Raw genomic sequence first — 20,340 nt, forward strand, 5'->3', positions numbered from 1 at the left:
GGGCTCTGCAAACACAACATGGTGACCGCTATTGGTTAAAGCCAATTTTGAGTTCCAAAAGTCAAATGGTGCTATTTCACTTCTGAGCCCTGCTGTGCACCAAACAATTGAACAATACATTTTGGGGTACATTTTCTCCTGTTACCTTTGTGAAAATAAAATATTGGTTGCTAAAGCAACATTTTTGTGGGAAGAATTTGATTATTTTCATGGCTCAATATTATAATTCGGTGAAGTACCTGAAGATTTTAAGTGCTCACCTCACATCTAGGGGATGTAGTTTGCAAAATGGGGTCACAAGTGGTTGTTTCCACTCTTTAGGCACATCAGGTGCTCTGTAAATACAACATAGCATCCACTTTCGGCTCCAGCCAATTTTGTATTCCAAAAGTCAAATGGTGCTCCTTCCTTTCCAAGCTCTGCCGTGCACCCAAACAGTACATATCCCCCACATATGGGGTATCTGGATAATCAGGAGAAATTGCACAACAAATTTATTGTCCATTTTCTCCACTTACCCTTGTGAATGTTATTTTGAGTGCATTAATGGCTGCAGTTTTTAAAATGGCATTACTATTTAGTATTTTCTGCCATATAGGCCCCTCAAAGTCATTTAAAATGTAATGTGGTTTTGAAAATTTTGTTGGAGAATTGAGAAATTGCTGATGAACCTTTAACCCTCCTTTTAACTTGCTAACAAAGAAAATTATGTTTTAAAAATGAAGCTGCTGTAAAGTCAACATGTGGGAAATGTTATTTATTAACTATTTTGTATTACATAAATGTCTGGTTTAAGGGCATAAAATGTAAAAGTTTAAAAATTGCAAAATCTTCAAAAAATTTTTCCAATATTTTCACAAATAAATGCAAAAAATATTGTTCTAAATTTACGACTAACATGAAGTACAATATGTCACGAAAAAACATTCTCAGAATCAGTGTGGGATCCATTGAAATGTTCCAGAGTTATTACCTCATTAAGTCACACTGGTCAGAATTGCAAAATTTGGCCCAGTCAGGAAAGTGAAAACAGGTTTCTGGGTGATTGAGTTAAAGGGACACTGTCACCTGAATTTTGAGGGAACAATCTTCAGCCATGGAGGCGGGGTTTTTGTGTTTTTGATTCACCCTTTCCTTACCCGCTGGCTGCATGCTGGCTGCAATATTGGATTGAAGTTCATTCTCTGTCCTCCGTAGTACATGCCTGCACAAGACAATCTTGCCTTGTGCAGGTGTGTACTATGGAGGACAGAGAATGAACTTCAATCCAATATTGCAGCCAGCATGCAGCCAGCGGGTAAGGAAAGGGTGAATCAAAAACCCCAAAACCCTGCCTCCATGGCTGAAGATTGTTCACTCCAAATTCAGGTGACAGTGTCCCTTTAAACAATGTATTGGTTAATTTTTGCAAAAAAACTTGCTGAAGGTGTGTACATACATTGTGGTCACTGTCCATTCTTTTGCAGCAAGATTTTCAGATTTATATATTTTAAAATAATTAGAAAGCCATATATCATTCCCTTTACACTTTACAAATACTTGTTACTTTGTGTTGCTATATTACATAAGCCTGTGAGTGTAACATGAAAAATTGTGGAAAAGTTCACTGGGTATGAATACTTTTTTAAGGCACAGTAAATGCATATAGATAAAGAAACAAAAGGGAAATATTCCATCTGAGAAGCCAAGTAAAAGAGGAAGAACAAGGGTGTCAGTTTGCATACATACAAGATACAAGGACCATTTATCAATGGTCAAACCAGATGACAACTTCCGCATTTTGTCTGATAACAGTCAGGTAACTTTTGCCCTTTATTTTTTAATACTTGTAACGACCACTATTCTAACTTGTAAAAAACGACCTTATACTCAAGTATGAAGAACTGCGTCAGGAGCCTAATAAACCTTTAATCTTGACCTTGAGTTAGTTCACTAGTCGGGCACTACATTAGTGTATTACACAAGAAATCCTTTTAATTCCAGCTGCAACGTTAGGCGAAAGGTCATAAACAAAACTGTAGTCTCATCGTCCATTTAATCTTCTACACTTTTCTCTGCGGCCATTAAAGTAACATACTAATTACAGAATGTCTCTGTCCATACAAAGGTTAAAGGGAGATTTACAATAGTACAATACACCATATATTAATCATAAAGCAAATTCTATCATTTCTAGAAAATGGGGGTTACTATCAGTAAGTTACATGACTTGCCCCTCTGTTCTTGGCATAGATTAGAGAGGAAGACTTCAAAATTACATTAGCTCTATGTAGTAATTCATACATGGTAGACATTAGTACCAGGAAAATGTTTTAATGCCTAAACTCAGCTGTGATGAGTTTAGATGTTTTACTTTGCTGAGTGATAATCTGAAATATTTTATACATTTTTTTTTTATTTTATTTTATTGTTTTTTGTTTTGTTTTTTTTGGGGGGGGGGTTATTTATTTTTATTTTTCAAAAATTGAGTTGTCAGAATAAAGCCATTGTGGTGATCAACCCAGATCTGGCATCTTTAAAACCCCTTCCTGCGCAAAGCTTTGTGGAGGAGAGTGATAAGTGTATATTGTACTCTGTAGTGGATGGACAACCAGTGCTATGACTGGTACAGAGTGGAGACATCGGTGTAGCAGTTGGACAGAAAAATGACCTTGGCTGTTGCATTCAGCGTAGATTGGAGAGGAGAAAATTCAGTAAGAGGGAGACTCATTAGTAAAGACTTGCAGTATTTCAGACAAGACTGAATCAGAGCTGTAGCTAGTTTTTGCAGATTCTAAGGTAAGAACAGGTCAGATTCTTGAGATGCTTTTGATGTTCAGGTGACGTGAGCGAGCGAGTGATAGGATATAGAGATTAGAGGAAAGAATGGAGTCAAATATAATGCCAAGACAGGCACATAATGCTTGGCTGTTATGGTAAAACCATCCACAGAATGGTAATATTGGGTTTAGGAAAGTAAGAAGATGGAGGAATCACAAGAAGTTTAGCTTTGGAAAGATTCATATCCAAATAGAAGGACATATTGTTAGAGACAGCAGAAAGACAATCCCTGGTATTTTGTAGTAATGTGTGGGTGATGTCAGGAGAAGATGTGTATAATTGATGGTCATCAGCATATCGATGGCACTTAAAACCAAATTGGTTGATGGTTTGTCCGATAGGAGCGGAGCATTGAGAAGAGAAGGCGTACAACTGAACCGTGAGGTACACCAACAGTAAAGGGAAAAGGAGAGGACGGAAAGCCTATAGAATATACAGTGGAGCAGTCAGAAAGATAGGAGAAGAACCAAGAAAGAGCGGTGTCCTTGATGCCATGCCGATATAGGGGAACATAGTAAGGAGGAGCTGGTGATCCAAGGTGTGAAATGCTGCAAAGAGATCAAGGAGAATCACCAGGAAATAATGATCTATAGATGTAGCTGTTAGTAGATTTTAGAGATTATAGTAACCACTGTTTATGTAGAATTTAAAGAGCAGAAACGAGTTTGTAAAGAGTCAGGAAGAATGTTTCCTGAGAAATAGCATACTGACACTAATATTTCTAAACAGAAAATATAGTGAAAACAATAGCGTCAGGTAAATACTTCCCCAAAAATAATGTGCCCAGATCGTAGCAGTTCACCATACAATATGTGCTTTTCTTGTGCCACAGAAAGTAATAGAAATCTTCTTAGTGCCCCCGTAAGAATGACTCACATACTAACATTGACCTCTTGAAGAAACATTGGTTACAACTGTGTCCCTTACAAAGTAATTTCTATTTATTGCCCTCAAAAAAGTAGTAATGCCCCAAAAGTAATGCCTCCTTTTGTGATCCTAGATAGTAATTGGTTTCCTTCTTATAAAGTAACTAGATGGTGGCCCGATTCTAACGCATCGGGTATTCTAGAATATGTATGTACAGTGGGGCAAAAAAGTATTTAGTCAGTCAGCAATAGTGCAAGTTCCACCACTTAAAAAGATGAGAGGCGTCTGTAATTTACATCATAGGTAGACCTCAACTATGGGAGACAAACTGAGAAAAAAAATTCCAGAAAATCACATTGTCTGTTTTTTTTAACATTTTATTTGCATATTATGGTGGAAAATAAGTATTTGGTCAGAAACAAACAATCAAGATTTCTGGCTCTCACAGACCTGTAACTTCTTCTTTAAGAGTGTCCTCTTTCCTCCACTCATTACCTGTAGTAATGGCACCTGTTTAAACTTGTTATCAGTATAAAAAGACACCTGTGCACACCCTCAAACAGTCTGACTCCAAACTCCACTATGGTGAAGACCAAAGAGCTGTCAAAGGACACCAGAAACAAAATTGTAGCCCTGCACCAGGCTGGGAAGACTGAATCTGCAATAGCCAACCAGCTTGGAGTGAAGAAATCAACAGTGGGAGCAATAATTAGAAAATGGAAGACATACAAGACCACTGATAATCTCCCTCGATCTGGGGCTCCACGCAAAATCCCACCCCGTGGGGTCAGAATGATCACAAGAACGGTGAGCAAAAATCCCAGAACCACGCGGGGGGACCTAGTGAATGAACTGCAGAGAGCTGGGACCAATGTAACAAGGCCTACCATAAGTAACACACTATGCCACCATGGACTCAGATCCTGCAGTGCCAGACGTGTCCCAATGCTTAAGCCAGTACATGTCCGGGCCCGTCTGAAGTTTTCTAGAGAGCATTTGGATGATCCAGAGGAGTTTTGGGAGAATGTCCTATGGTCTGATGAAACCAAACTGGAACTGTTTGGTAGAAACACAACTTGTCGTGTTTGGAGGAAAAATAATACTGAGTTGCATCCATCAAACACCATACCTACTGGAAAGCATGGTGGTGGAAACATCATGCTTTGGGGCTGTTTCTCTGCAAAGGGGCCAGGACGACTGATCCGGGTACATGAAAGAATGAATGGGGCCATGTATCGTGAGATTTTGAGTGCAAACCTCCTTCCATCAGCAAGGGCATTGAAGATGAAACGTGGCTGGGTCTTTCAACATGACAATGATCCAAAGCACACCACCAGGGCAACGAAGGAGTGGCTTCGTAAGAAGCATTTCAAGGTCCTGGAGTGGCCTAGCCAGTCTCCAGATCTCAGCCCTATAGAAAACCTTTGGAGGGAGTTGAAAGTCCGTGTTGCCAAGCGAAAAGCCAAAAACATCACTGCTCTAGAGGAGATCTGCAAGAAGGAATGGGCCAACATACCAACAACAGTGTGTGGCAACCTTGTGAAGACTTACAGAAAACGTTTGACCTCTGTCATTGCCAACAAAGGATATATTACAAAGTATTGAGATGAAATTTTGTTTCTGACCAAATACTTATTTTCCACCATAATATGCAAATAAAATGATAAAAAAACAGACAATGTGATTTTCTGGATTTTTTTTCTCAGTTTGTCTCCCATAGTTGAGGTCTACCTATGATGTAAATTACAGACACCTCTCATCTTTTTAAGTGGTGGAACTTGCACTATTGCTGACTGACTAAATACTTTTTTGCCCCACTGTATATAGCAGCCACAAAGTGTATAGCAGAGGCCACGTAGTATATAGCAAATAATACGTGGCCTGTGCTATATACTATATGGCTGCTATATACATACATACATATTGTAGAATACCCGATGCGTTAATACAGGCCACGCAGTATATAACAGTGGCCACGCAGTATATAACACAGCCCATCAGTATATAACAGAGCCCACATACTATATAACACAATCCACGCAGTATATAGCAGCCACGCAGTATATAACACAGGCGACGTAGTATTTAACACAGGTCACGCATTATATAACACAGGGCACATAGTATATCACACAGCTCACGGAGTATATAACACAGCCCACGTACTATATAACACAGCCCACGCAGTATATATCAGCCACGCAGTATATAACCCCTGGACCCTTTAAAAAAGTAATTATGGATCCTGGTAACCCCATGAAAGATAATAATGACTCAAATGCATTTTCTATAAAGTAATAATGCATCCTTAGTGCTCATTTAAAAAGTAATTATGTTAAAGTAACTAGATGGAGGCCCGATGCTATCGAATAGGGAGGGCGGTAATGTCATGTTGGGGGCAAGCTTTGCAACGTTGAGAATCTCTCCCCCCATGTGCTCACCCACCTATCCACTCTCTCTTTCACCTTGTGCTATTCCCCTGGACAGCTGTCTTTCTCCTTCCTGTGCTGTGTTCTGCCCTCATGTGCTCTCCCATTTGAGCTGTCTCCCCCTGTGCTCTGTCACTCTCACCCCTGTGCATTTTCTCTCTCCCCATCTGCTGTCTTCTCCTCTCATGGCATCTCTTCTTTGACCTGTGTACCCATGTGCTCTCGTTCACGGTCAGACACAGACAATTTTTAAAATGAACTTTCGATTGTGGGGAAAACCCCTTTAATGTGACCGGCTTCCTCTGCCTTTAGGCATGTCGCGCATCTGCCGCCAGGATCAGCTGAATGATTTACTAAATCAGACCGTTCGCCATCTTTGTGCAGATAGTGGCAGTCACATTAAAACTGCGCATGCGCTCCTCCTGTACAAAGATGGCGGTGGTCAGTGAATCATTTGGCTGATTCTGGAGGTGGCGTGTTCGCAACGGTGTTTCGCTGGTGGTACCGCACAAGAGGCTGCGAACGACGTATACAGTGTGTGTGTGTGGTGGGTACGGCGTATACAGTGTGTGTGTGTGTGTGTGTGTGTGTATGTGTGTGTGTGGTGCGACGATGTTCCACTGGTGTTACCGCGCAAGAGACTGGTACCACCCATCACTTGGGTGTCCCAATATGGCGGTCGGTGAACTTCCGCCACTTGGAATTCTGGGATCCGGACACATCTGGATGGAACAGGATGTGAAGACATTACAAGGTAAGTATATATTAAAGATTATGCTCCTGTATTGCTTCCTTTAAAAATAAATAATGTCTCCTTGATTCCCACTTCAGTGACCCATTTTAAAGGTATGTCCCTATAGTGCACTTCTAAAAAGTAATTATGCTCCCTCAGTGAACATTTAAAAAGTAGCAATGTCCCCTAAAGGCTCTCTTAAAAAAGTAATTATGTCCCTTCAATGCCCTGTTTTAAAAGTAATTAAGCCCTCCGAGTGTTGTGAATTCTGTTGTTGGGCTCCCTCCTGTGGTCATGAATGGTACTACGGCTGGTTCTGTCCATGGACTTCCTCTGGTGGGTGTTTCTGAGTTTCCTTCCTCAGGTGACGAGGTTAATTCGTTAGCTGGCTGCTCTATTTAACTCCACTTAGATCTTTGCTCCATGCCACCTGTCAATGTTCCAGTATTGGTCTAGTTCACTCCTGGATCGTTCTTGTGACCTGTCTTCCCAGCAAAAGCTAAGTTCCAGCTTGTATTTCTTGGGTTTGCTATTTTTCTGTCCAGCTCGCTATTCTTATTGTTGTCTTGCTTGCTGGAAGCTCTGGGACGCAGAGGGAGCACCTCCGCACCGTGAGTCAGTGCAGAGGGTCTTTTTTGCGCCCTCTGCGTGGTCTTTTTGTAGGTTTTTGTGCTGACCGCAAAGTAACCTTTCCTATCCTCGGTCTGTTCAGTAAGTCGGGCCTCACTTTGCTAAATCTATTTCATCTCTGTGTTTGTATTTTCATCTTTACTCACAGTCATTATATGTGGGGGGCTGCCTTTTCCTTTGGGGAATTTCTCTGAGGCAAGGTAGGCTTTATTTTTCTATCTTCAGGGCTAGCTAGTTCCTTAGGCTGTGCTGAGTTGCATAGGGAGCATTAGGCGCAATCCACGGCTATTTCTAGTGTGTTTGATAGGATTAGGGATTGCGGTCAGCAGAGTTCCCACGTCCCAGAGCTTGTCATTATTATCAGAAACTATCAGGTCATTCCGTGTGCTCTTAACCACCAGGTCCATTATTGTCCTGACCACCAGGTCATAACAGTACAGGTGGTCCAAAGTACTAATGCATCTCAATAGAGGGATAAGAGAAGTTCTGAGACCATTTTTTTTTCTTTGCAGTGTGTTTTGTCTCTCTCTTCCCCTTTACCTCTGGGTTGTTCAGGACACTGGTGTAAACATGGACATTCAAGGTCTGTCCTCTTGGATGGATAATCTCACTACAAGGGTACAAAACATTCAAGATTTTGTGGTTCAGAATCCGATGTCAGAGCCTAGGATTCCAATTCCTGATTTGTTTTTTGGTGATAGATCTAAGTTCTTGAATTTCAAAAATAATTGTAAATTGTTTCTTGCCTTGAAACCTCGCTCCTCAGGTGACCCTGTTCAACAAGTAAAGATCATTATTTCTTTGTTACGTGGTGACCCTCAAGACTGGGCATTTTCCCTTGCGCCAGGAGATCCGGCATTGCGTGATGTTGATGCATTTTTCCTGGCGCTTGGATTTCTTTATGACGAACCTAATTCAGTGGATCAGGCAGAGAAAATCTTGCTGGCTCTGTGTCAGGGTCAGGATGAAGCGGAGATATATTGTCAGAAGTTTAGAAAGTGGTCTGTGCTCACTCAGTGGAATGAATGTGCCCTGGCAGCAATCTTCAGAAAGGGTCTCTCTGAAGCCCTTAAGGATGTCATGGTGGGGTTTCCCATGCCTGCTGGTCTGAATGAGTCTATGTCCTTGGCCATTCAGATCGATCGACGCTTGCGTGAGGGTAAAGCTGTGCACCATTTGGCGGTACTATCTGAGCATGGGCCTGAGCCTATGCAATGTGATAGGACTTTGACCAGAGCTGAACGGCAAGAACACAGACGTCGGAATGGGCTATGTTTTTACTGTGGTGATTCCACTCATGCTATCTCCGATTGTCCTAAGCGCACTAAGCGGTTCGCTAGGTCTGCCACCATTGGTACGGTACAGTCTAAATTTCTATTGTCTGTTACTCTGATTTGCTCTTTGTCATCCTATTCTGTTATGGCATTTGTGGATTCAGGCGCTGCCCTGAATTTGATGGACTTGGAGTATGCTAGGCGCTGTGGTTTTTTCTTGGAGCCCTTGCAGTATCCTATTCCATTGAGAGGAATTGATGCTACGCCTTTGGCCAAGAATAAGCCTCAGTACTGGACCCAATTGACCATGTGCATGGCTCCTGCACATCAGGAGGATATCCGCTTTCTGGTGTTGCATAATCTGCATGATGTGGTCGTTTTGGGGTTGCCATGGCTACAGGTTCATAATCCAGTATTGGACTGGAAATCTATGTCTGTGTCCAGCTGGGGTTGCCAGGGGGTACATGGTGATGTTCCATTTTTGTCTATTTCGCCTTCTGAAGTTCCAGAGTTTTTGTCGGATTATCGGGATGTATTTGATGAGCCCAAAGCCACTGCCCTACCTCCTCATAGGGATTGCGATTGTGCAATTAATTCCTGGTAGTAAGTTTCCTAAGGGCCGATTGTTCAATTTATCTGTGCCAGAACACCCCGCTATGCGGAGTTATATAAAAGAATCCTTGGAGAAAGGCCATATTCGCCCGTCGTCATCACCGTTAGGAGCAGGGTTCTTTTTTGTGGCCAAGAAGGATGGTTCTTTGAGACCTTGTATTGATTACCGCCTTCTTAATAAAATTACAGTCAAATTTCAGTATCCTTTGCCGTTGCTGTCTGATTTGTTTGCTCGTATTAAAGGGGCTAGTTGGTTCACCAAGATAGATCTTCGAGGGGCGTATAATCTTGTGCGTATTAAACAAGGCGATGAATGGAAAACAGCATTTAATACGCCCAAGGGCCATTTTGAGAACCTGGTTATGCCATTCGGGCTTTCCAATGCTCCATCAGTATTTCAGTCCTTTATGCATGATATCTTCCGAGAGTACCTGGATAAATTCCTGATTGTGTATTTGGATGATATTTTGGTCTTTTCGGATGATTGGGAGTCTCATGTGAAGCAGGTCAGAATGGTGTTCCAGGTCCTTCGTGCGAATTCCTTGTTTGTGAAGGGGTCAAAGTGTCTCTTTGGAGTTCAGAAGGTTTCATTTTTGGGGTTCATTTTTCCCCTTCTACTATCGAGATGGACCCTGTTAAAGTCCAGGCCATTTACGATTGGACTCAGCCGACATCTGTGAAGAGCCTGCAAAAGTTCCTGGGCTTTGCTAATTTTTATCGGCGCTTCATCGCTAATTTTTCTACTGTTGCTAAACCGTTGACTGATTTGACCAAGAAGGGTGCTGATGTGGTCAATTGGTCTTCTGCAGCTGTAGAGGCTTTTCAGGAGTTGAAGCGTCGTTTTTCTTCTGCCCCTGTGTTGTGCCAGCCAGATGTTTCGCTTCCGTTTCAGGTTGAGGTTGATGCTTCTGAGATTGGAGCAGGGGCTGTTTTGTCGCAAAAAGTTCTGATGGCTCGGTGATGAAGCCATGTGCTTTCTTTTCTAGAAAGTTTTCGCCTGCTGAGCGTAACTATGATGTTGGTAATCGTGAGTTGTTGGCCATGAAGTGGGCATTCGAGGAGTGGCGTCATTGGCTGGAAGGAGCCAAGCATCGCGTGGTGGTCTTGACAGATCACAAGAATTTGACTTATCTTGAGTCTGCCAAACGGTTGAATCCGAGACAGGCTCGATGGTCGTTATTTTTCTCCCGTTTTGATTTTGTGGTTTCGTACCTTCCGGGCTCTAAGAATGTGAAGGCTGATGCCCTGTCAAGGTGTTCCTGAGCCAGCGGGTATTCTCAAAGAGGGGGTAATTTTGTCTGCCATCTCCCCTGATTTGCGGCGGGTGCTGCAAAAATTTCAGGCTGATAGACCTGACCGTTGCCCAGCGGAGAAACTGTTTGTCCCTGATAGATGGACTAGTAGAGTTATCTCTGAGATTCATTGTTCAGTGTTGGCTGGGCATCCTTGAATCTTTGGTACCAGAGATTTGGTGGCTAGATCCTTCTGGTGGCCATCTTTGTCACGGGATGTGCGTTCTTTTGTGCAGTCCTGTGGGACTTGTGCTCGGGCTAAGCCCTGCTGTTCTCGTGCCAGTGGGTTGCTTTTGCCCTTGCCGGTCCCGAAGAGGCCCCGGACGCATATTTCTATGGATTTTATTTCGGATTTCCCCGTCTCTCAAAAGATGTCGGTCATTTGGGTGGTTTGTGATCGCTTTTCTAAGATGGTCCATTTGGTACCTTTGTCTAAATTGCCTTCCTCCTCTGATTTGGTGCCATTATTTTTCCAGCATGTGGTTCGTTTACATGGTATCCCGGAGAACATCGTTTCTGACAGAGGTTCCCAGTTTGTTTCGAGGTTTTGGCGATCCTTTTGTGCTAGGATGGGCATTGATTTGTCTTTCTCCTCGGCTTTCCATCCTCAGAAAGGATGGCCAAACCGAACGAACTAATCAAACTTTGGAAACATATCTGAGATGCTTTGTTTCTGCTGATCAGGATGATTGGGTGTCCTTTTTGCCGTTGGCCGAGTTCGCCCTTAATAATCGGGCCAGCTCGGCTACTTTGGTTTCGCCGTTTTTCTGCAATTCTGGTTTCCATCCTCGTTTCTCCTCAGGGCAGGTTGAGTCTTCGGACTGTCCTGGTGTAGATAATGTGGTGGATAGGTTGCAGCAGATTTAGACTCATGTGGTGGACAATTTGACATTGTCCCAGGAGAAGGCTCAACGTTTCGCTAACCGCCGGCGCTGTGTGGGTCCCCGACTTCGTGTTGGGGATTTGGTTTGGTTGTCGTCTCGTTATGTTCCTATGAAGGTTTCCTCTCCTAAGTTTAAGCCTCATTTCATTGGTCCGTATAAGATTTCTGAGGTTATCAATCCTGTGTCATTTCGTTTGGACCTTCCTGCTTCTTTTGCCATCCATAATGTGTTCCATAGGTCGTTATTGCGGAGATACGTGGCACCTGTGGTTCCATCCGTTGATCCTCCTGCCCCGGTGTTGGTTGAGGGGGAGTTGGAGTATGTGGTGGAGAAGATTTTAGATTCTCGTGTTTCGAGACGGAAACTCCAGTACCTGGTCAAGTGGAAGGGTTATGGTCAGGAAGATAATTCCTGGGTTTTTGCCTCTGATGTTCATGCTGCCGATCTGGTTCGTGCCTTTCATTTGGCTCATCCTGGTCGGCCTGGGGGCTCTGGTGAGGGTTCGGTGACCCCTCCTCAAGGGGGGGGTACTGTTGTGAATTCTGTTGTCGCGCTCCCTCCTGTGGTCATGAATGGTACTTCGGCTGGTTCTGTCCATGGACTTCCTCTGGTGACGAGGTTAATTCGTTAGCTGGCTGCTCTATTTAACTCCACTTAGATCTTTGCTCCATGCCACCTGTCAATGTTCCAGTATTGGTCTAGTTCACTCCTGGATCGTTCTTGTGACCTGTCTTCCCAGCAAAAGCTAAGTTCCAGCTTGTATTTCTTGGGTTTGCTATTTTTCTGTCCAGCTCGCTATTATTATTGTTGTCTTGCTTGCTGGAAGCTCTGGGACGCAGAGGGTGCACCTCCGCACCGTGAGTCGGTGCGGAGGGTCTTTTTTGCGCCCTCTGCATGGTCTTTTTGTAGGTTTTTGTGCTGACCGCAAAGTAACCTTTCCTATCCTCGGTCTGTTCAGTAAGTCGGGCCTCACTTTGCTAAATCTATTTCATCTCTGTGTTTGTATTTTCATCTTTACTCACAGTCATTATATGTGGGGGGCTGCCTTTTCCTTTGGGGAATTTCTCTGAGGCAAGGTAGGCTTTATTTTTCTATCTTCATGGCTAGCTAGTTCCTTAGGCTGTGCCGAGTTGCATAGGGAGCGTTAGGCACAATCCACGGCTATTTCTAGTGTGTTTGATAGGATTAGGGATTGCGGTCAGCAGAGTTCCCACGTCTGTTATGATAGGCAATTCAGTATCACAATGGACATAGCGGTCAGAGCACATACAGTGATCTGACAATAACCCAAAATAATAGAACGAGCTCTGAGACGTGGGAACTCGTAATCCTCTCAAAACAACACTAGAGGCAGCCGTGGATTGCGCCTAACTCTGCCTATGCAACTCGGCACAGCCTGAGAAACTAACTAGCCTGAAGATAGAAAATAAGCCTACCTTGCCTCAGAGAAATACCCCAAAGGAAAAGGCAGCCCCCCACATATAATGACTGTGAGTTAAGATGAAAAGACAAACGTAGGGATGAAACAGATTCAGCAAAGTGAGGCCCGACTTTCTTAACAGAGCGAGGATAGGAAAGATAACTTTGTGGTCTACACAAAACCCTAAAGAAAACCACGCAAAGGGGGCAAAAAGACCCTCCGTACCGAACTAACGGCACGGAGGTACACCCTTTGCGTCCCAGAGCTTCCAGCAAAACAATTAGACAAGCTGGACAGAAAAAATAGCAAACAAATAGCAAAGAAGAACTTAGCTATGCAGAGCAGCAGGCCACAGGAATGATCCAGGGAAAAACAAGTCCAACACTGGAACATTGACAGGAAGCATGGATCAAAGCATTAGGTGGAGTTAAGTAGAGAAGCACCTAACGACCTCACCAGATCACCTGAGGGAGGAAACTCAGAAGCCGCAGTACCACTTTCCTCCACAACGGAAGCTCCCAGAGAGAATCAGCCGAAGTACCACTTGTGACCACAGGAGGGAGCTCTGCCACAGAATTCACAACACACATCCCAGAGCTCGTCCTTATTATCAGAAACTATCAAGTCATTCCGTGTGCTCTTAACCACCAGGTCCATTATTGTCCTGACCACCAGGTCATAACATCCGAGTGTGGAACTAACAAAGTAAAATTGCCACTTTTCTACCCCAGAATTTTTTAAAACTTATGTTAGCACTTAGCACAACAACGAAGCCCTCTTCTTTAGTTACCAGCAATATGAAAATGCCACAATACAGTGATCTCATTGGTCCATCTGTACGCGGATGCACTGAGCATGCCCCTAGCCAGGTTAGATGGAGAAAGGTACGGAAGGGAATATAAAGCTTCTTTCATTACCATCAGCTTCAATTGTAGAGGTGCACTGTGGATACTGATACAATAGAAGTGGCGCTCAATGGGGCATTGAGTGGGCCCATTCATGTAAGTGGCCTTAGATCTGCTGCCATCTATGCCCCCTGCTAACCTTACTACTGTCAGACACTTAAATTAAGGCAAGTATGTTAGTAAGTTCTAAATATTTCAATTTCAAACAGATCTAAACATACGGTAATTCTAATGGACAATCACATCAAAGTGAAAAAGACAGAGAAACAGTACAGAACGTGAGGAGCTGCCTGGTATAGAATGAAGGAGACCCATCCTCTTCACTTAGGTGATTGGCACAAGTTGAACTTGATGAACCTAGGTTTTTTTTCAACCTATGTAACTATGTAACTATGTAAGTGCAGTTATTATTGCCCTACAGTCTATAAAAAAGTGTTGGGGGATACTTTGAAAATGTGGGTCATCTGTTCAGTAGCTTCTTTGAAATCTAACTTTATCATTTTTCACTAATTGGAAGTTTTTGTTTCTTTTAGATGCAAAAAGTCAGCCCCCAAACATCATAGATGTAATGCAGAGGAAACACTACAACGTGTCAACATTTTGGACTGATTTGCTTTACAGCGGAAAGAACAAAAAAGAGCAAATAAAACAAGCAATGGAGAAACTGGCAATTCAGAGACATAATTTCACCAAGCAGAACTCAAACTGTTCATCAAACATGGCATACGCTTATTGCAGAAAATGTCAAAACGTTGCTTGTTTCAGTTTCTAAAAACTCTGAACCTAGATCGGACCGTTTTGAAATGAAAAATTGCTCTTAACTTTAACCCACCTCAGTGTTAGATGTCACGGCCTAATAAGGTTTAGGATGTGACTAGACAACACTAGTTTTCCATGAGACAGTCATGCAGGGCTTCAGCTATCTCATCCAGCTCTCTCCCTACCACAAGTATGGACTTAGCAGCGGACAGTGAGGAGGTGAGCCCAGGTGAGTCGCCCCTATACTTCCTTGGATGCCACTGACAAAAGCTGCTGTGGCCTCTAAGCAGTTTAACAGAGGGAGTTTATGATATGCTCATGCCACGGGGCGGCCTGTAGGGGGGTCTTCATATGGTGCTCTGATTAGGTATTCATAATGAAGACTGCTGACAGCTCACTGATCCCTCAGTGAATATAGAATATAATAAAATTGGCACTCAACTTAGGTATCTTTGATGCAAAATATTTTTTAATGCAATCCAGAAGCAGTACAATCCTCTGAGGGACACATCCCACTAAGTTGAGTGCCAAGTTTATTATATTCTATATTCACTGGTTTGGGACCCTACTTCAGCACATTAATCACATTAAGCAGGCAGGCGTCAGCGGTGGCACATGCATTGCAGTATGATCGCATCTATAATGTGCATTAAATAATTTTATTTGGAGATATACATTTATTGTGAAAAGAAAAATCTTTCTCAAAATGGCGCCGGCCGTGCCAGCGCAGTAGCATCTATTGGCGATCTGAGAAATACTACTGTGCAGGCGCCATTTTGCTGGAGGAAAGAAATTTGTCTCTACCAAGATGGTATCGGCGGCTCCTGCACAGTAGGAGCTATCAGATCGTCAATAGATGCTACTGCACAGACACGTCCGGTGCCATTTTGATAAAGTTTCCTAAATAAAATAATTTAATACACATTATAGATGTGATCATGCTGCAGCACAGACACCGCCGCCGGCTCCTGCCTGCTGAATATGATTTTTTTTCAATACATATTATACTCATTATATAAAATAGGGGGCAGGTCAGTGAGGGATCAGTGCCCTGTCAGAAGCCATACAGGTGAATATCTATGCAGAGCACCACATGAAGACCCTCCACAGGCCGTCCGTGGCACGAGCATATCATTAACTGAAAACTGAAAATAAAGATTAAACAACAGCCACAAGATGGATTTCATCAACCAAGGTATCATTGTAATCAGTATAACAGCGCCGACCTGACACTGTGTGTAGGTTACTGTGCACAATCCTGCTGACGGGCACTTTAATGTATAGAACTCATTGGAATGTCTTTTGTGGTTGTAAAGACCCAAACTGCTATCTTCTGTGCTTTGTATAATGTTTATTGTTTTCCATTAAAAAGATACTATGCAAAAAAATAAAAATCAAACAATATATTATATGTACACCAAGGTGTTGCAAAAAAAAACCTCATCAAGCGAAACAATGCAAGTCCTCACAGAGCTTTGTTGAAATGGAAATAAATTTACTAGCTTTGGAATGCATTTTTGGTTAAAAAGACCAAAGACAGGCTGATCCTTAAGAGGATGGCAATAAACAAAACAAGAGCACCCACCAGACAATTGCAAAACAATTAGATTATTCCTCAAACTGGATTCATTATAATAGAGACACTTACTATTAATAATCCAGTACAATATCCATAAAACCACAGAGAACTCCACACAAAAAAGTCAGATAGCAAGCAGCAACAAAAATCTAAATTGCGCTGGGCTCAATCCGTATGCTGTTAAATGCAGTTTCACCCTCAAGATGGGGTCATTAGTGATATAGCCATCTAAGCTATCACATAGGGTGGCTCCCTCTGTCACTCCATTGGCCCCAATGAGGTTGCCATGGCAGCCAGAAGCCTCTTAACGGCCCATTTGTGCTTTTATTCGTTCTTCTATTAACCCCTTCATGACCCCGGCTTTTTTCAGTTTTGCGTTTTCGTTTTTCGCTCCCCTCCTTCCCAGAGCCGTAACTTTTTTTATTTTTCCGTCAATATGGCCATGTGAGGGCTTATTATTTGTGGGACTAGTTGTACTTTTGAACGACATAATTGGTTTTAGCATGTCGTGTACTACAAAATGGTAAAAAAAATTCCTAGTGCGGTGAAATTGCAATTCCGACACTTGTTTTTTGTTTGGCTTTTTTACTAGGTTCACTAAATGCTAACACTGACCTGCTATTATGATTATCCAGGTCATTACGAGTTCATAAACACCAAACATGTCTAGGTTCATTTTTAGTAAAAAAATGTCCAAACTTTGCTAAAAAAATAATAAAAATTGCGCAATTTTCTGATACCCATAGCGTCCCCATTTTTTGTGATCTGGGGTTGGGTGAGAGCTTATTTTTTGTGTGCCGAGCTGACGTTTCTAATGATACCACTTTTGTGCAGATACGTTCTTTTGATCGCCCGTTATTGCATTTTAATGCAATGTCGCCCGGACCAAAAAAAGTAACTCTGGCGTTTTGAATTTTTTTCTCGCTACACCGTTTAGCGATCAGGTTAATCCTTTTTTTTATTGATAGTTCGGGTGATTCTGAACTCGGCGATACCAAATATGTGTAGGTTTGATTTTTTTTATTGTTTTATTTTGAATGGGGCGAAAGGGGGGTGATTTAAACTTATATATTTTTTATTTTTTTCATATTTTTTAAAACATTTTTTTTGTACTTTTGCCATGCTTCAATAGCCTTCATGGGAGACTAGAAGCTGGCACAACTTGATGAGCTCTGCTACATAGAGGCGTTGCTCAGATCGCCCTTATGTAGCTGAATTACAGACTTGCTATGAGCACCGACCACAGGGTGGCGCTCACAGGAAGTCGGCATCAACAACCATAGAGGTCTGCAATAGACCTCTGGTTGTCATGCCGACGCATCACTGACCCCTGATCACGTGACGTGGGTCAGCGATTCACTCATTTCCGGCCCGATGGCCGGAAGCGCTAGCTAAATGTCGCTGACAGTGTCCGAGGTCAGAAAGGGGTTAAGCCCTACCACAGGAAGAGCTTAAAGAGAATCTGTTAGCTGTTACGAACCTCTCTAGGTTCTGCTCCTTTCACCTCTTGCTTCATTCCGCTGCACCTGTACTTCAGGTCCTGAGTTTCTATTTCCTGCGTGCCTTTACTGCCTGCTGCACCAAAACCTGGGCCCCATGTGCCCACCCAGACCTGGGGCTTGGAGGATCCACCTCACCATGTAACCTGAAACATCAGCAAATTGTTGCTATGTAATCTGAGAGCAGCAGGATGTAGGGACTGAGAGCTTGATTACAATGATGTGTCAGTTACTAAACTGTGAGCTGCTGTTTCAATAACATCATTGTTTTATCAACAGGAGATTATCACTACAGGACTAGATGTCATGTGTCTCCTAGTCAACCTGATCTGTGTAACCTCGCCCTCATCACTGGTTAGGAGATTTCTGTAAATGTAAAGTGTTCACATAAAGCCACCAATCAGTGGTGTGGGCGGGGTTATACAATGCTCCGCATTCTGAGCACTCCTGGATCTGCAGCAGTGATTCTCTCAAAATGACAGCATGCAGCCCAGCAAGTGACACATTGCTCGAATCAGGGAGTCAGCCCCTAGGGTGCATCATGCTGCTCCCAGATTACATAGCAAATACCTGCTGACAGATTTCCATAACCCCTTAGTGACAGAGCCAAATTTTAAAAATCTGACCAGTGTCACTTTTTGTGGTAATAACTCTGGAACGATTCAACAAATTTCAGTGATTTTGAGATTGTTTTTTCATGGCACATTATACTTAACCCCTTTCTGACATTAGACGTACTATCCCGTCGAGGTGGGGTGGGCCCGTATGACCACCAACGGGATAGTACATCATAGCGATCGGCCGAACTCACTGGGGGAGCGCGGCCGATCGCGGCCGGGTGTCAGCTGCCTATCGCAGCTGACATCCGGCACAATGTGCCAGGAGCGGTCACGGACCGCCCCCGGCACATTAACCCCCGGCACACCGCGATCAAATATGATCGTGGTGTGCCGGCGGTATAGGGAAGCATCTTGCAGGGAGGGGGCTCCCTGTGGGCTTCCCTGAGACCCCCGCAGCAACGCGATGTGATCGCATTGCTGCGAGGGTCTCTTACCTTCTCCTTGCAGGCCCGGATCCAAGATGGCCACGGCATCCGGGTCCTGCAGGGAGGGAGGTGGCTTCACAGCGCCTGCTCAGAGCAGGCACTGTGAGGCCGGTTTCACACGTCAGTGGCTCCGGTACGTGAGGTGACACTGACTCACGTAGACACATTAAAATCAATGTGTCTCTGCACATGTCAGCGTGTTTTCACGGACCGTGTGTCCGTTTGAAAAACACGGAGAGATGTCAGTGTTTGTGGGAACGCACGGATCACACGGACCCATTAAAGTCAATGGGTCCGTGTAAAACACGTACCGCATACGGATGCCGTCCGTGTGCAGTCCGTGTGCCGTGCAGGAGACAGCGCTACTGTAAGCGCTGTCCCCCCCCGCGTGCGGTGCTGAAGCCGGAATTCATCCCTTCTTCCCAGCAGCGTTCGCTGGAGAAAAGGAATGAATAATCTTTTTTTTCTTTTCTTTTCCCTTAAAAATATAGTTTGTGCGTCCCCTCCCGCCTCCCATCCCCTGTGCGCCCCCCCGCTTGCCAGGAAATACTCACCAACACCCAGCTCCATCGATGTCTCCTCTCCACGGCTTCAGCCTGTGCTGTGTGAGCGGTCACGTGGTCCCGCTCATTACAGTGAGGAATATGCGCATATGCTGAGAGGAGACATCGCTGGAGCTGGGTGTCAGTGACTATTTCCTGGCAAGTGGGGGGGGGGGGCGCACAGGGGATGGGAGGCGGGAGGGGACGCACAAACTTTATTTTTAAGGAAAAAAAAAAAAGATTATTCATTCCTTCTCTCCAGCGAACGCAGCTGGGAAGAAGGGATGAATTCCGGCTTCAGCACCGCATGCAGGGGACAGCGCTTAACTGTAGCGCTGTCTCCTGCACGGTCTGTGTGGTCCTCAGTCGGCACACGGGCGGCACACGGCTGCCGCACGTGTGCCACACTGATGTGGTACGTAAGCACACGGACACACGGACACGGATAATTCCGGTACCAATTTTTCCGGTACCGGAATTATCTGGACGTGTGGGACAGGCCTGAAGCCTGCAGCTGTGCATGTCAGATCGCTGATCTGACACATTGCACAGCAAAGTGTCAGATCAGCGATCTTACACTATAACATGATGCCCCCCCGGGGCAATGTTATAGTGTAAAAAAAAATATATTCACATGTGTAAAAAAAATTAAAAACAATTCCCCCCAAAATTCCCCCCCCCAAAAAAAAATATTGTTCCTATAAATACAATTCTTTATCTAAATTAAAAAAACAATAAAAGTACACATATTTAGTATCGCCACGTCCGTAACGACCACACCTATAAAACTGTCCTGCTAGTTAACCCCTTCAGTGAACGCGGTAAAAAAAATTAAAAAAAACGAGGCCAAAAACAACGCTTTATTATCATACCGCCAAACAAAAAGTGGAATAACACGCGATAAAAAGACCGAAATAATTAACCATGGAACCGCTGAAAACGTCATCTTGTCCCGCAAGAAATGAGCCACCATACAGCATCATCAGCGAAAAAATAAAAAAGTTATAGTCCTCAGAATAAAGCGATGCAAAAATAAATTTTTTTTCTATA

The 20,340-nt window shown here is 43.6% G+C and overlaps 1 protein-coding gene across 2 annotated transcripts in view; it reads left to right on the forward strand.

The window, feature by feature from the left end:
* The window catches only part of EPGN (epithelial mitogen), a 77,181-nt gene extending 60,446 nt beyond the window's left edge, over positions 1 to 16,735 (forward strand). For both annotated transcript variants that reach the window (XM_069743480.1, XM_069743487.1), the window contains one exon: positions 14,400 to 16,735. In XM_069743480.1, coding sequence (XP_069599581.1) covers positions 14,400 to 14,475 — 76 coding nt within the window. In that variant the 3' untranslated portion in view covers positions 14,476 to 16,735. The remainder of the gene's footprint in view (positions 1 to 14,399) is intronic.
* The last annotated feature ends 3,605 nt before the right edge of the window (positions 16,736 to 20,340 follow it).

This window comes from Ranitomeya imitator, chromosome 1, assembly GCF_032444005.1.
Source record: "Ranitomeya imitator isolate aRanImi1 chromosome 1, aRanImi1.pri, whole genome shotgun sequence".
Classification (NCBI taxonomy): Eukaryota; Metazoa; Chordata; class Amphibia; order Anura; family Dendrobatidae; genus Ranitomeya; species Ranitomeya imitator.